The sequence below is a fragment of the Hippichthys cyanospilos genome, chromosome 16 (assembly GCF_059441005.1).
Source record: "Hippichthys cyanospilos isolate Australia breed blue-spotted pipefish chromosome 16, RoL_Hcya_1.0, whole genome shotgun sequence".
Taxonomy (NCBI): domain Eukaryota; kingdom Metazoa; phylum Chordata; class Actinopteri; order Syngnathiformes; family Syngnathidae; genus Hippichthys; species Hippichthys cyanospilos.
In genome coordinates, this window is record NC_142384.1 from 11269164 (window position 1) to 11283969 (window position 14806).

General features: G+C 42.3%; 3 protein-coding genes and 1 long non-coding RNA gene across 8 annotated transcripts; 2 read left to right on the plus strand and 2 right to left on the minus strand.

Annotated features, from left to right (window-relative positions):
• Nucleotides 1-248: 248 nt before the first annotated feature.
• On the plus strand, nt 249-3625 carry asb16 (ankyrin repeat and SOCS box containing 16). Of its 2 annotated transcripts, none has more exons than XM_088437095.1 (6): nt 249-582; nt 1175-1522; nt 1821-2088; nt 2251-2659; nt 2720-2803; nt 3275-3625. In XM_088437095.1, exons 1-6 carry the CDS (start codon nt 573-575, stop codon nt 3563-3565), a joined length of 1410 nt encoding a protein of 469 aa, XP_088293221.1. In that variant the 5' UTR covers nt 249-572; the 3' UTR covers nt 3566-3625. The 2 variants fall into 2 exon arrangements, with proteins under 2 accessions (XP_088293221.1, XP_088293222.1); XM_088437096.1 differs by lacking the exon at nt 249-582 and adding an exon at nt 613-1094.
• On the minus strand, nt 1808-5006 carry LOC148410565 (uncharacterized). Of its 2 annotated transcripts, none has more exons than XR_015868179.1 (4): nt 3252-5006; nt 2471-2653; nt 2245-2401; nt 1808-2077 (listed from the first exon to the last, which is right to left on the minus strand). It is a non-coding gene; the product is annotated as an uncharacterized LOC148410565 (long non-coding RNA). The 2 variants fall into 2 exon arrangements; XR_015868178.1 differs by lacking the exon at nt 3252-5006 and adding an exon at nt 2748-3198.
• On the plus strand, nt 4405-8073 carry tmub2 (transmembrane and ubiquitin-like domain containing 2). Its single transcript, XM_088437100.1, has 3 exons — nt 4405-4549; nt 5494-6029; nt 7136-8073. The coding sequence occupies exons 2-3, from the start codon at nt 5503-5505 to the stop codon at nt 7518-7520; spliced, it is 912 nt and encodes a 303-aa protein (XP_088293226.1). The 5' UTR covers nt 4405-4549; nt 5494-5502; the 3' UTR covers nt 7521-8073.
• Nucleotides 8074-8111: 38 nt separating this feature from the next.
• Nucleotides 8112-14716, minus strand: atxn7l3a (ataxin 7 like 3a). Of its 3 annotated transcripts, XR_015868177.1 has the most exons (15): nt 14458-14716; nt 13936-13966; nt 13491-13596; nt 13295-13427; nt 12661-12832; nt 12492-12592; nt 12391-12413; nt 12266-12311; nt 11690-11727; nt 11506-11580; nt 11331-11374; nt 10075-10146; nt 9655-9803; nt 8523-8821; nt 8112-8413 (listed from the first exon to the last, which is right to left on the minus strand). XR_015868177.1 is itself a non-coding variant. In XM_088437097.1 (14 exons), the coding sequence occupies exons 3-14, from the start codon at nt 13539-13541 to the stop codon at nt 8586-8588; spliced, it is 1140 nt and encodes a 379-aa protein (XP_088293223.1). In that variant the 5' UTR covers nt 13542-13596; nt 13936-13966; nt 14458-14716; the 3' UTR covers nt 8112-8585. The 3 variants fall into 3 exon arrangements, 2 of the variants coding, with proteins under 2 accessions (XP_088293223.1, XP_088293225.1); XM_088437097.1 differs by having other exon boundaries at nt 8112-8821; XM_088437099.1 differs by lacking the exon at nt 10075-10146 and having other exon boundaries at nt 8112-8821.
• Nucleotides 14717-14806: the final 90 nt, after the last annotated feature.

A 14806-nucleotide genomic window follows, 5' to 3' on the forward strand; every position in this document is an offset into this window, starting at 1 on the left:
AGAGTGCGAACGTGAGTTTAGATGGTTCGCCCCTGTCGCCTTAAAAAGTCGGTAAAACCCCTGAGAACAAGATATTTGGGGTAATTTTCTTCAGCGAAAATACGTGTCTATGGATATGAATCCCTAAATTTTAAGTAGAAATAACACGGTGATATTGTGTTCACCTATTAGTGGCAGCAAGAAAAAAAAAATAATATGGGACCATAGCAAAGCCAACCAAATGGGGGGAAATAGTTACCTTCCTTACATTTCCACGTTAAAATCACAAAATAATGCCGTCTTCACTGGCTTTTAATCAAAATAAAGTGTTAGTCTTTGTCTAGTGGCAAAATGATAACGGCCACCTCGCAAAAGCAAATTCTGCCCGAAGGTATTTTTTTTTTATCCTGCCTCGATTAAAAGACGTTATAACACACCACAATTTACGCTACCAAAGTTATCTTATAAAAATCTATTTTTTTATCTTCTTTTGGTTATGAGGTCAAATGGCATGGTATATGTTGCCAACTACGTGCAATAACGGGAAATAATGAAACCACTTTCCTTCCCTGACGAAAAGGAAGTGGGGCGCGATGATTCCAGGTATGCAATTTGATCTGGCAAAAATCAAAGTCTGTCTTTTTTTAATTGCCTTTTTAGGCTGTACGGAGCAAAAACAGATTAATCATTGTACAATTATGATCACACATTCTCCTAAAAATTCAGTACGGATGCGGAAGTTTAGAGCGATGGTTCAGCCCTCGTCTGTTGCCAGTGGCTTCATTGTTTTCCATTGGCTTTTTTTGAGAAAATAGCTAACCTTAAACGAGAAACAATAGTTCATTAGCTGCTGAATGAAGACAATTACAAATTATTTCACATCAGCAGTTGCTATCGCGTAGCCACGTTATTACTCTCAACACTGCCACCTACCGAATAATTTGGAAACGTACATGTATCAGTTTACACACAGCTATCTATTAATAACCGGTTATGAGTTCGTATTTGGCAACTGTACACTGCGAAAGATGTGTCACTGCACGTTCGAGCGTCAAAAAAAGAGGAAGAAATGCGCTTTTAATAAGGTTAAAGTCAGTTTGCGACTCCAGTGAAGGGTGAGTCAAACCTTTTTTTTCACATTGCTTGAATTAAAACGCAAACTTACAGTACACAACCTTTTATTTGTGTCCTCTAGAAAACACCATGTCCAAGGACACATTTCCCTTCACATCCACATCGCTGCGTTCCCTGAGGCTAGAACAGGATTTGCAGGACTGGGAAGAAGCGCGAAGGGCCCTGGCCCAGAGGCGATCCCTGACCCGGGCCCCGCTGCCAAGGGCCCCAAGCAGGGCTCCACCTGGGCCGCAGCGTCTGCAGGAGGTGCGGGCCGCCCCGCCTCAGGTCCGCTGCCGGGACACCGCTGTCCACAATACCTTCATGTTCGGAGACATGAAGTGGGTGTACGCCGTCCTCAGGGACCCCGCCATGGTCAACGCCCTAATGGAAACGGCGCATGAGGAGATGGTGTGGGCCCCGGAGATGGGTATGTCCCTCCAGCTTGGGTGTGGCAAAAAATTACATACTTTGTGGGCAACCTGTAAAACTGTAATTATGAAATCCAGTCATTATCTGACTCACAGAGTAAAATGCCAGATGTTGCAGTAGTTAGCGCTCTGAGCAAATGGATATATTTGAACTCCAATGGTCCAGCAACACAGACGATATAAGAGGAATTAATCAGCATTGTAAGAGGGTGTTGGAAAAAAATAATAACAACTGCAAAATGATAATTATTTCTCAAAATTAGAAGTCGTACAAAGTACTTTGGGTTTCTCTGGCAGGTATGTGGACCATGAGCTCCAGGGTGAAGCAAACGTCCCCGTTGCGTCTGGCGTCCGGCCGTGGGCACGCAGCATGCGTGGAGGAGCTTTTATTCCGTGGAGCCGAGGTGAACGCAGACCCGGGAGGCAGCACGGCCCTCCACGACGCCTGCGCGGGAGGACACGCCGCCTGCGTCAAACTGCTTCTCGCTCACGGGGCGGACGGGCAACTGCTGGCGGCCGATGGAAATGCTCCTCTTCACCTGTGCACCTTGCCGCTTTCATTACAGTGAGTCATTACTGTGTTTTGTTTATGACACATGTATGGTAGGTTCTTCTATGACATTTCTCTGAGGTTTAAGAAAAAAAATCTAACAAATTAGTCTTTGATGTTTCACAAACTTGCAAGGTTTCACTGTATCTATCTACTGAGATGAAAACTCACCTGCAGGTGTGCCGAGTTGATATTGGACAGTGGCGCCGACGTGAACGTGAGGACAGCCGAGTCCAGGCTCACCCCGCTGCACGTGGCCGCGCTACGGGGCCTGGAGGAGCACGTGGAGCTGCTGCTCTCCCTCGGCGCCGACGTGCTGGCCACCAACCTGGAGGGAGAGACGGCCCTGAACGCCGCCTGTGCAAGGGCCGACAAGCCGTCGGAGGCGGGTCGTTACCTGGGTGTAGTTCGCAGGCTACTGGACGCCGGAGCCGACCCGCGCACTGCCGGCAAGAAGCGTCACACGCCGCTGCACAACGCCTGCGCAAACTGCTGTCCGGCCATCGTGGAGCTGCTGCTGCGGTACGGGGCGCAGGCGGATGTCAGCAACTGCGCAGGCTACACGCCCTTGGAATGTGTGCTGCAGGTAGGAGAACAAAAAAGCAAACATCAAGACAAGAACGTAAAACACTGGTTGTCCTTTAAGGTGATTGAGGACTACTTGGACCAGCAACCTGAAGAAGTGGTACGGATCCTCTTGAACCATGGTGCCAAACCGGTCCCACCAAAGGTTAGGATAAGCGCCAATCTAGGAGTACCTAACTCATACTATTAAGCCCCCCCCTGTTTGAAAAAACGTTTTCACATATAGGGTGCACTGCATTATAATGCACATAGAATAGAAGCTACAGAAGTGGCCGGGGTTGTGTTATGCATCCACTAGATGGACCTGCGTTAAAGGGAATGTAAACAAAACAATCAGATAAGTCAGTAGAAAATCAGAAATTATGATAAAGATGATTCGTGGAAAGTACTACCTGAAGAATGGGAAAACAATATCTCTTGATTACATTAAAATACTTTATATCAATGCCAAGACGAATCAAGAGTTTAAAAGAATATAATTAAGATTCAATTAACTATTAAACTTAAACTTTTACTAGACATCCGAATCATCTTACTAAATACACAGTCGTTTAGTGTGTGTGTGTGTGTGGGGGGGGGTGGAAACGCCTTACTGTGTTTACTTTTCTGTGTATAGATGTTCAGGCAATGCGTCCTTTCTTCCGCCACGTTGGAGGTGATCCTCAACTCGTACCTGCACGTCCCACCATGCGACTGGATGGACGACTGGCCTCTCGAGCAGACACAATCGAGTTTTTTCAAACTTGTGCTCGAGCGGAGCGCTCAGCCTCGTTCGCTACAGCATCTCTGTCGCTGTGCTTTGCGTCGTCACTTGGGGGCGCTATGCCACTCCCAAGTAAATCGACTGGACATCCCCAAATCGCTCAGGGATTACCTGCTACTGCGAAACGACGGCACGCTACACTAAATTTGGATTTTGCCTTTTTTTTCTCTTTGATTTGCTTTTTGATTTACTGTCTCTTTTGTTGCTAAATGGATGTTTGTACATATGACTGTAAATAAAAGCAACTTCTCACTGGATAAATGGTTATGGTCTACTCTTTACAATTGTCTCTTTTTGGCGGGTGGGGGGTGGCTTCCGCACACAATAACTATTTTTTTTTTTTTTTTTGCAATTATTCCCTTGCGGACACTATTGCAAGGCAATCAAGCGGATATAAACTCGAAGGCTTCAATAAGGCTCCATCTGGCCACCATTCGCAATAAAATGTTTTGACGAGATTATAACAAGCATTCAATGTCGAAATTGTGTAATAAAAGCTTTTACTTCGCAAATTTTAACAGCTGTGATCAGTAAATACGCTGTAATGTTTCATCTATTATTCAGAGAGAGCACAGCATTTTCTTAGATAGATCGCGACATAGCATATAGGCTACGTTGAAATTTAGTTTAAGTTTGCCGAATTTGTTACGTTTCTATGCAGTTTTGAAACAAATTTTGGGTTGTACGCCTCGGTCACGCGAAAGAAAAAAAAGGAAAACAAGTAAAAAATCGAGAGCCTTACACGCAGAATACCCGTATTAAATTGCTTCATACAACCAGTTTATTTTCTTATATTTTTTTCCGATGGAACAGTGCTGATTTACTTTTGTAAAAAGAAAAAAAGTAAGGCAACTTTTGGTCAGCTATAATTTTAGGTGTGATTTTTTCATTCTTATTTTTTAAATCGACCAAATAACAAAAAATATATTTTATATAAATAAAAAAAAATACTTCAAAGTGTAAACAGATAATGTTGAGCGAGAACACAAGCAAGTCGTCAGGCTGTAGACGTCATCGCTCTCTCCCTCCGATGTGTGTGTGTATCCCGTTTTGAGGAAGTAGCCACTTGCTAGCTACTAGCATCGAGAGAGTTCGACGTCAAACATGGTCTGATTCCACGCCTGGACGGTAAGAAATGATCCTGTCGTCCGCGGTGAAGTTGAACGACACCGTGCGCGTTATGACTATCAAAGGCGAAAAGGGAGTCGCAAAAATGTAGTCAAGCGCTATGGCTTGTTATTTAACTTTGGTTAGCTCGCCAGGCTAACGCCGCCCGTTGTTGACATGAAATAATACTTGGACGAAAGTCACAATGGTGTTCATTCGCTGGCTCACCGATCCGCGTTAAAACGCGCAGGTATGTATGTGTGTTGTGACGACCTGTTTTGTATGCATTGCACCCGTGCAATGTTAAATAACCGGATTGTGACGTCAACAAATCGGCCGTCCTGTTTTGTTCGGTTATCCTACTTCCGGGTTTGATTTTACCTTGGGATCGAGCTATCATAACGCCTTTAGTCTACACATTTTCCCGTAAGGACTAGGTAATGCCATTAAAGGTACTTGCTACAAAATCATAGTTGGAACCACAAAAAAACAACTTATTTTTTTCCCCCAAATTACTTTCGATTAACAGCATTGTTAATGTTGCCACTATCAGGAAAAACGCAATTTACCTCCGAGTTATTCTGGTAACCAATCATGGCTTACCTGTTCTATGTGTTTGGTCATGTGACGTTTGCAGTAGAATTGTGATTGGTTATCACCTGAGCCCTGATGTCATTATTAGTCGACAGCAAGTGGGAAAATAGCTGCCCCGTGACAGGTGGATTTTGTCACTTAATTTATATTCCATGAACGCAATATGAATCAGAATGCCGTGTTTAGATTACTATAGGCGCTTAAAACCTATTATGATTGTAGAAATGTGTTTGACTTTTCCTTAATGTAGACGGCACGTTTTGTCATAAAATACTGGAATGTCTGAGAACGACATAGCCTTAAAACACCAGATTTTTCTATGAAAATGATAAAAATGATCATATTTTATGTCGAAACCAAAATCTGCGTAGGACAAGAGGATGGCAGTGTGTGCACTGACCATGCTGGATGGGATGGGCGGCGAGGCCACCGCGGCTGGCGGCGCCCTGCTGGTAGCCCTGGCGCTGGTCCTGGCCTGGCTCTCCACACACGTGGCTGAGCGCGGTGACCACATCCTGGGCACCATCCTGACAGCGGGCACACATGCCTCCCTCATTGGCATGGGCGGGGACGCGGGCGGGGACGCCCAGGTCGACGCCCCCGAGCAGACTGGCGCCGCCTCGCCTTCGCCAGAGAACAAACCAGATGACGGCGAGGTGGACGAGGGAACGTTGCCTGAGGACACTGACTTGTTGCTGGACATTCAGAGCAAAGCGCCCCCCGAGGGAAGGATTCATGCTTCGGATGAGGACGAAGACGAGGATTATGGCGAAGTTGAAGAAAGAGAGGAGGGACATAAAAAGGACATGTCTGGAACGCCGTCCTTTTGTGTGCGACTTAAGTTTTTAAATGATACGGAGGAAGTGGCTGTCGTCAAGCCTCACCACACAGTGGACCAACTTAAAAGGTGAGGGCACACATTTTGGCACCAAAACTATACATGTTGCTGTCTGGAGGAAATCTCAAAAGTCCAACTATGTCATATTTTTTGTCCCAATATCTACCGGGCCCAAACACCAGTACCATTCAGCTTTTGATTTCTTCCAGACAGGACAAAAGTGACAAAATGTTCAAATTGAACAGTAGTTGTGTGAGAAAGGCAACAATTTCAAACTGTCATTGGAGGCAACACTTAATTTAGATACATAGAAACAGCAATGCTTTGGAATGTCCCAGAAGGCAACACTTGATTCAAACGATAACGCGTGCACAAGGGCATTCGGATCAATCGCTCATTTGTGTGAGAAATGCTTCAATTTCAGATAGTCTCTGAAGGCAACACTTAATTTAGATGCCAAGACATTTGGAGCAGGCAAGCTGTCCCAAAAGGACACATAAATGATCTGCTTTAGGGTCTACATACCTATAAGGTTTAAAATGTTCCTTCCCTACATGGCGCTTGGTTCTTGCGGCTTTACCTTTATCACGAATTTTCAATTATGACCAGTACGTTTTTTAGATGCAGGTTTGCATTGCTCTGTCTATTGCAATTTTGTTTTGTTTTTTAAGTCAGTTCCATCCGTTTTATTTACGGTAAAGAAAAAATAAAATCAACCTCACTACGCGGATTTTTATTCATTACCATATCTATATTGCGGGGTTACCATGCTATTTTTCGTGATATTTCTCCTCCTAAGTCAGATCAGACAAAAAAAAAGTTTTTTTCTTATAGCAAGTACTGCTTAGAAATGCATTGATGAATGAAAATAATAGTTTGGAAGTGTTTTTGGGTGAGAACTCAACTTTGGAACATGGTTAAAAGCTCCCAAAAGTTGATGTTCATGTTATGGCCCCTGTAAGGTGCCACAAGATGCCGTCAACATCACTAACACCAGATGGCCAATAGATGGCACTGCTTTCCTATTGCACAGGGCTTTGGCGCCATCCTACGGTGATTTATAAACTAACTTGACTGTAGTAAACATTGCTATTTTTGTAAAAGTTTTTGTTTTTAAATATATGTGCATATTGCTGAGGAAGAATGTCTTATCTTGTGCCCTTCTCGCTGACTAGTAAATACTTCTCTGGACGTGAACATCAGATCAAGCTGATCTACCAAGGCCAACTCCTGCAGGACTCCAAGAGGACTCTGCTGTCCCTGAACGTGACTCACAACAGCGTCATCCACTGCCACGTCTCGCAGGTCCCACGCGACGGCACCCCAGAGGAAGGAGAGACGGGAGGCCAGGGGGCGGTGGCCGTCGCTGGAGGCCTGCGGGCAGCGGGTGTGGCCGTCAGCACGGGCAGCCTGGTGGTGCCCGTGTTTGTGGTGATCCTGGCCGTGGTGTGGTACTTTCGCATCAACTATCGCCAGTTTTTCACCGCACCCGCAACCATCTCTCTGGTGGGCGTCACAGTCTTCTTCAGCTTCCTTATCTTCGGCATGCACAGCCGCTGAAAAAGACTCATTAGCATAACGTGTGCACCACCTCCACCAAGGCCCCGAAGTTCCTATATGCGGTCACCTACATGCTGAAAACCAAAGAAAAGAAGGTAGAAAAATAAAAAAAAGGCAGAAGTCCACCTGCCTGAGTTTGATGCATTTCCCTCCACCTGGTCCCCTTGGTGCCATTTAACATCTTTGGGACTCAAGTCGAATGCTTTTTGGATATTCCTGTTAACATACTAACAAATGTAAACAATTTTCCTTGATAAGAGGTTTAATGGGGGGTGGACAAACATTTCTGATTAAGCTTTCATTTCTGCTTTTGTTGTTTTCATTGTCTGAGGCTATATTTCCGCTTGATTCAAGTTGAATATTATTTTTTCTGTGGTGTGTAGAAATTTAATTTAAAGGCCGACACACTGTATCATGAAAGTAGACCAGGCCAGGTGTATTCTGTGTACAATGTTGTGTATTTAGTGTAAATACAATGAATGAATGAAACAAAATCTGGCACTTAAGAGAAATAATAAAAAATAAAATTGGAGTTTGTCTCCAATTAAAAAGACTTCACACTTTTTATTTACAAAAAAACTAACACAAGACGATGCTTGTATTTTTATTTTTTTCTTACATTTGCTGATATTTAGAGCTCACATCACAAATACACTTTACAAAACCTCACAGGACTATAAAATGTGAGCTGACCTTGTCCATCCCCACCACCAATACATTTAAATGTGCAAATACAAGGCATGTATTACATCAGAGAATCAACCATCTCGACAAAAACCAAAATATACCAAAAAAGTAGCATATTTTTCTGCAAATAGTGGTCTCTTTTGGAGTACGGTATATATTGAAGAAATGTTCATGTCTTTGGGCTGTGGATTTAGAAGGGCGACTGTCTGAGGAAATACAGTGTACACAAGTCAGAATTCACCTGAAATACACACAGCAGTAGAGAGCAATGGAATGTGTGTGAGTGTGTGTGTGTGTGTGTGATGATTTGTGCACCTGAGCGCATAATGCCGACGCTTTCTGTCACATTGGAGTGGAGGGTAAAAATGTCCTCTGCTGTTAGTTCAAGTCATCGTAGATACTGGAAATAGAGGGAGCAGGAGGTTTGGGTCGCTTTTTCTTGGCGGGTAAGCTAACGTTACTCTGTGAGACACCGCCATTGCTGCCGCTCGTTAGACTTCCGCTGGTTCCTTCGCCACCGCCACCATTGCCGCTGCCTCCTCCCGTCGTGCTGTTCAAAACCATTGAGGTTCGCTTCTTCTTCTTGGGCCTGCGAGGGTCTGAATGGTTGGTGCCTGTGAGTAGATATGGAAGGAACACGGGGGAAAAAATGAGGTCCAAAGCAGCAGATGGAATGTATTACGAGGACAATTTAGCCTATCAGAAGCCAGAAGAGAGTCATTTTCTGGAAAAGGCACAAAGTGTAATGGTAAATGCCGCTAAAAGGGCAAACATACGTATAAAGAATCTTGGACATTAAAATGGTGGACAGAAAGCTAAAATATTAGAGAAATTATCATATACGTACTAGATACTATTACACGGTTCCCTCACCACTTGCCGCTTGAATTTTCGAAGCTTCAGTGAGTCACAGATCTTTCAAAAATATGTATGTCGACCGTCACGTATTGATAATACTGTAGATGCAGTGTTTATGACACTTTTCTAAGACTGCTTTTACAGAAGTGCCAACCCCATATACTGCAATAACACACCTTTGCTCACTCTAGTGGAGTCTCAACCAGTCTAGTTATAAAAATGAGTTGGTAGGGACAAATATTTTTATATTAACAAAATAATAAATAGCTCCATAAAGTACTATCGATGGGAAATTGGGGACAAAATGTCGCATAATTTTATTCATCTGCAAACTAATCGACAGAATTAACTTACCGTTTAAATCATCGTTAGAGTCATAAAAACGAGTTTGTGGGCAGAAAATATTTTAAATACAAAAAAATAAACAAAAACAACACTCATAAGTGAAGTAAGGACAATACAATTTTTTTAACAAAACAATAATAAATACATATAATATAGCATAAAATACAGATAGCAATGAACTACACAAATAAAAATATATTTTCAAAATGATCTAAAAATGCCTCAGTAGCAATTAAATCCTTACTAGCTCTGGAAGAGGCCGAGTCGGTCGGCGAGATTTCGGGTGAATCTTCCCACTGCAGGCGGCTGATGAGATTCTGAGCCGAGCCTGTGTCCCCTTGGAGATCAAATGTGTCGCTGTCCACCGTGGGGTCCACGTCAGGCAGCGACGACCTGGTAAGTGCGGAAATGCACATAGGGTCACTTCCTGTTTGTACCCCCCACAAAAAACCCAGAAATACCGCTTGGTATAAATGAACCTCGGTACAGTTTGTTATGGTATCGTCTACCCTCACTCACACATAAACGAACGAAAGGTCCTTGAAGCTGCCCCCCAAAAATGAGAGAAGCATTCACGAATTGAGTAAGTACACATGTAAAGACGGGGTGGGGAGGTTAAGGATGGGATACGGGTGGGGGGCTAAAGGGGAGGGGGCACACTCACGCGGACGGCCCCAGGAGGAACACCCTGACGCTCCTCCTCTGCTCGTCCGTGTGCTGGGGACACCGCTGAGACCTGGTGGGCGGGACACAAGGTGGCGTTACACATCCCTGACCGACTTGACACACGAGCCTCGATGGAGGGGGGGCCCTTTCACCGTAATTTGCCTCCTTTCACACAGAGACTGAGGAAAAGAACCTCATGATCCAATTGAGAGATTCGGTTGCAATATATTCCCACTTTGCTGTATTCTTTCTAAAAGACTAAGTAAAACAAGATTTGGTTACTAATTTTGCAGATGCTATTTTCAGCTAGCATTAGCCGTGTAAACAAGTTGATGGTAGTTAGGAACTAACTTCTTTGTAATTGGAGTATTTCTTTCACAGTAAATGCTCTCGGAGCGACGTTTTATTTTGGGGAACGTAGAAACAATAAATATTAAGAAAAAAAGATGAGAAAAGTGGCTGTAGTTAATAAGTTCACAATTCTTTGTCAAAAATCCACACATGCATGCTCAATCCTGAGTATATAAGCATGTTAATTATATATTGTGCAATAGTTTCAGCAAAGCGCTAGTGAAGGCTATGGAAAATTATTGACATCTCATCAACCAGCCTTAAGTCTCTTCTTATTGTGTTTTTTTTTTTATTTTTTTTGGTTTTGTTCTTCATTGGCATGGGATTAATAAAACAAACAAATTGATTAATAAATAATGGAGGAACAAAAAAGTTCAATGAGATATGTCTCCTCAGTTCAGCTTGCAAATATCACATGACCAAACCTAGAAAACCTGTGAGTCGTGATTGGTCATTATCTGAGCCTTGAGCACATGTGATGTCATTTTCAGTTGACAGAGAGTGGTCAAATTTGTTCAAAATATATTAATTGTACATGAAAGCTAATTTAGGAATCAAATTATAGATGAAATATTACATTTTTACTCTTGCAAATAACAAACTGCGTTTAGTATGTTTTGTTATGTGATTGCCAGATGCCGTGTCAATTGTAAAAATTTGGCAGGGTCTCTGTGTAAAAGAGGCTGGTGAGTGGTTTCCTGCCTGAGGGCCACGTGCGTGCAGGTCGCTGCCAACTTGTGTTCAACCTTCAGTCGGTCCCAACCTTTCAAGTAGATGAAAGTGAAAGTTGTCATGCACTTTCACTTTCTCTTTAAAGCAGTATCAAGAGGAAAGGGGAAAACTGGTAGGGTAAGACGGGTGTATCCAAATCATGGTCGTCTGCGTGTGTTTGTATGCACATACCTGGTGCACATCTTCTTGGTGTGTTCAGAAATTACCCCACATTGCTGAACAAAAAACACACCCTTAGCAAACAATCCAATCAACTGGTGCAACATGGTACTTTTGTATTGCGGAGGAATAACGCCAATCCAAAGGGAGTTTTAGGAGAGGGCGGAGCTAGATGTGATTTTCTCACCGTGGTCAGGAGCGATCTGACTTCTTCAGGCCCCAGAGTTTCATAATTGATGCCGGCACTGTTGTAGTTGTTGTACTGGAAAAAAAAATGTCAAAAGACAAAAAAGGCATTTAAAGTCTTGACACAGTTCTGCAAATGTTAAGCATGATTAAAGTCGAAAGTGAGGTAAAAAAAAAATGGTCACCTTAAAAGCTTCTGAAGTGACACTGCTGCCCAAATCACCTAAAACACAAAAAAAAAAAGAGTTTACACATTTTCTTCAAAGTGAAAATGTATGACATGAACAAAATAAATTATTTTGGGCAAAAGTAAGAGATTTTATTTGCATTTCATGTTACTATAAAGCTGTGTTTAAATTATAAATACAGAGTACCCATATGTACATTTATATAAATATTTTAGATTAATCCAGTTCTGCTCGCATGTAAACACGTGGTTTGAATTTAAAATAGAACTCGGTCCAACATCTTCTTTGCAGTATGTTTATGTGCCCCCACCAGTCTAAACATGAGATTCTGTGTTCATTAATGTTCACTATGTTCATTAATATATACTGTCACTTTTAAATCAAATAAACTATTGTTAAACGTGAAAAATATATAATAAATAACTTATTCAAATAGTGATATTACTCAATCTAGTAAATGGATCAGTGATCATCATTTTTCCTTAATTTGTTGAACACAACTGGCCCAAAGAAACCCCGATTGTGTAAAATGTAACTCATTTATTTGATCAAAATGAAACCATCACCCCTCACCATTTTTGTGCTTTAGAGATTTGGATCTTCGTGGTGAATTTTGATTCTGCACAGATGAAAAACACGAGTTATGAAGTAGCACTCAATATTGTCTATAAGGAGAAGAAATTAAAAAGTAAAATGACCTTATCGGACTTTCTCTTCTTGGCTGCAATCAGAAAAATAAATAATAAAAATTGCTATATGAGAGCAGTGGGAGATTCTGTTTGATTGTCACATAACTCACATTTTTTCTCTGCGCCATACGACCAGTCGTTGTCATTCAGGTCGTCGTTATCTTCTTGGTCGCTCTCCGATTTGCTCATGTTGTTATTGTTGCTGGCCAGCCTGCCAAAAACAAGAAATAAAGTCAAACAAAAAAGATTAACTGGAGGCACAATCTGCATTGGGCCAACCTGCGACTGGCGATGCGGCTGCTGTTGCGTCCCATGCCCAGACACTTTTCCAGGTGCGGCGCAAAACGGGATGCCGCGATCAGCCGCTTACAGTTGGGACACTCACATTCCTTGTTCTTCCACTGGTTGTACACTTGGCCAAAGATGTCCAATCCTGGCTGGTCCACAATCTCTGCAAGAATGTCAGAAGGGGAGAATGAAGTAATGTATTTCCACGTATGTTGTTATTTCAATAAAGAGATTGATTCAACCGGTTTAATACATTGTTAAATATGTAATATTTTTTTAATTATTCAAATAGACCGACATAATCCACGTCATCATCAAAGAGCTTGATTAGCAAAGAGCTGTTTGGGGAAAATGGACCCAATTTGTGATGAGGAAGTGTGCAATTTGCAATTATTATTTTGTATACTGGCTGAAAGTAACAAATATACTTGTCGAATTGAAATTGTGTTGTCAAATTGAAAATGTTGGTGTATAAAAAGGGCCCTTGTTTCCGCAAACATTTGCAGTGGGGTTCCTTGGAACATTTGCTTTCCGAAAAGGGGTCCTTGAATTCAGAAAGTTTGAGAACCCCTAATTTAAGAGGCTAATTTCAAATAATAAGAAAACAACTGGGCAAGGGCTTAACCGAATTCCTTGGCGCTCTCTGGGTCAGTGTCGTCCAGGAAAAAGTAGCCGAGCTTGACTGCGCGATGCACCTCAAAGCAAAGGCCCAGGCAGGCGTCCTCCACCAGCTCAGAGTAGATGTCATGGACCAGGGCCTGCCACACACACACGACTGTTAAACATCAATCATGATAAATGTATAAATATAATCGCTGTACCTCTATCCTGGTGTTGTCTGGGCCTGACAGGGCCATATCCTCCATTTTCATTTGAAAACCCCTCTGCAGAATCTTCTCAAAGGCGCAACAAAATAGAGCTGTGTACCTATATCATATTAGTTAAAGGCAAAACAACTGCATATTATTTATACAGTAGTTGAAAAAAAAAACATTCATTGTGACTAAAATCCACACTTAGCTGTAAAAAAGTCACTCAACATTACTTATATGGTGTGTACAAAAAATTATAATACAATCACCACACATGTTAACATCTATCACATCAATGTCCTTTAAGCTAAACAAGACATTAATGATGACAAATGTCACGTCAATGCCACATTCATTTAACTCAAATCGACGGTAAGTCTAAAAAAAACCGCGTTTGTGGTGAAACAAATTTATAGATACATACATACATACATACTGACTGCAGATTACTCACTTCTGAGTGTAGTCACTTTTCTCTCTTCATCCTGTAGTGAAAAAATAAAAACAGAATAAGGTGCGAAACTGACATATAGCCATACTGGTAATCAGTAAATAAATACATAAAAAGGTGCTTGTTTTAACGTCACTGCAACTTACATTTTGCATTGTGGCCGTGGTGCCAAATCGCATGCATCCATGCATAAATAAATAAATATTATTCGCTAAGCAGGTGATGGAATTGAAAATTTTATCGAAATTTAACAAAATACTTAACCAAACAAGAGCGGACTGTTTATGTCATCTGTGAGCTCATCGAGTGTTTTTATTACAAGTTATATTAGTGAACATTACGGGTGACCAAACGGCGGTTAATTATATGCGGGTAGCATTAGCTACCTAGCTGGCTACTAACCAAACCATTCAACCATGACGGCTGTGCCACAAACGGCATTGAAGGTGCGCGCGCACCATTAGCGTCATCACCAACACTACCACCACTATCATCTTCACCATTTAAATTTTGCTCTCCTTTTACCTCGTAGTCACAGAAGCGGCCCGTATCCCCCGGCAGGAGGCGACTCGACATGACCAGCGTCAATCAGCGAGCGGTATCTTCTTCGACCATAATCGCCGAGTCTCGGGGAAAAAATAGCAAAGTTAAAGGCCGTATTTCCGTTTGTTATTGTTTGTTTGTCGCAACTGATAACGAAACAAACACAGCAGTCTTATGGCAGCTTGACAGTCGCAAAGCAGCCATGCAGCAGTGCTCGACCAATCACGATCCTTGAATTGACGCTTCCGGTTTACTCATGACGTAAACTGATTATGAAAAAAAGGAGGATGGGGCTAACTACGGAAGCCGGACGAAACAAAACACCCCTTTT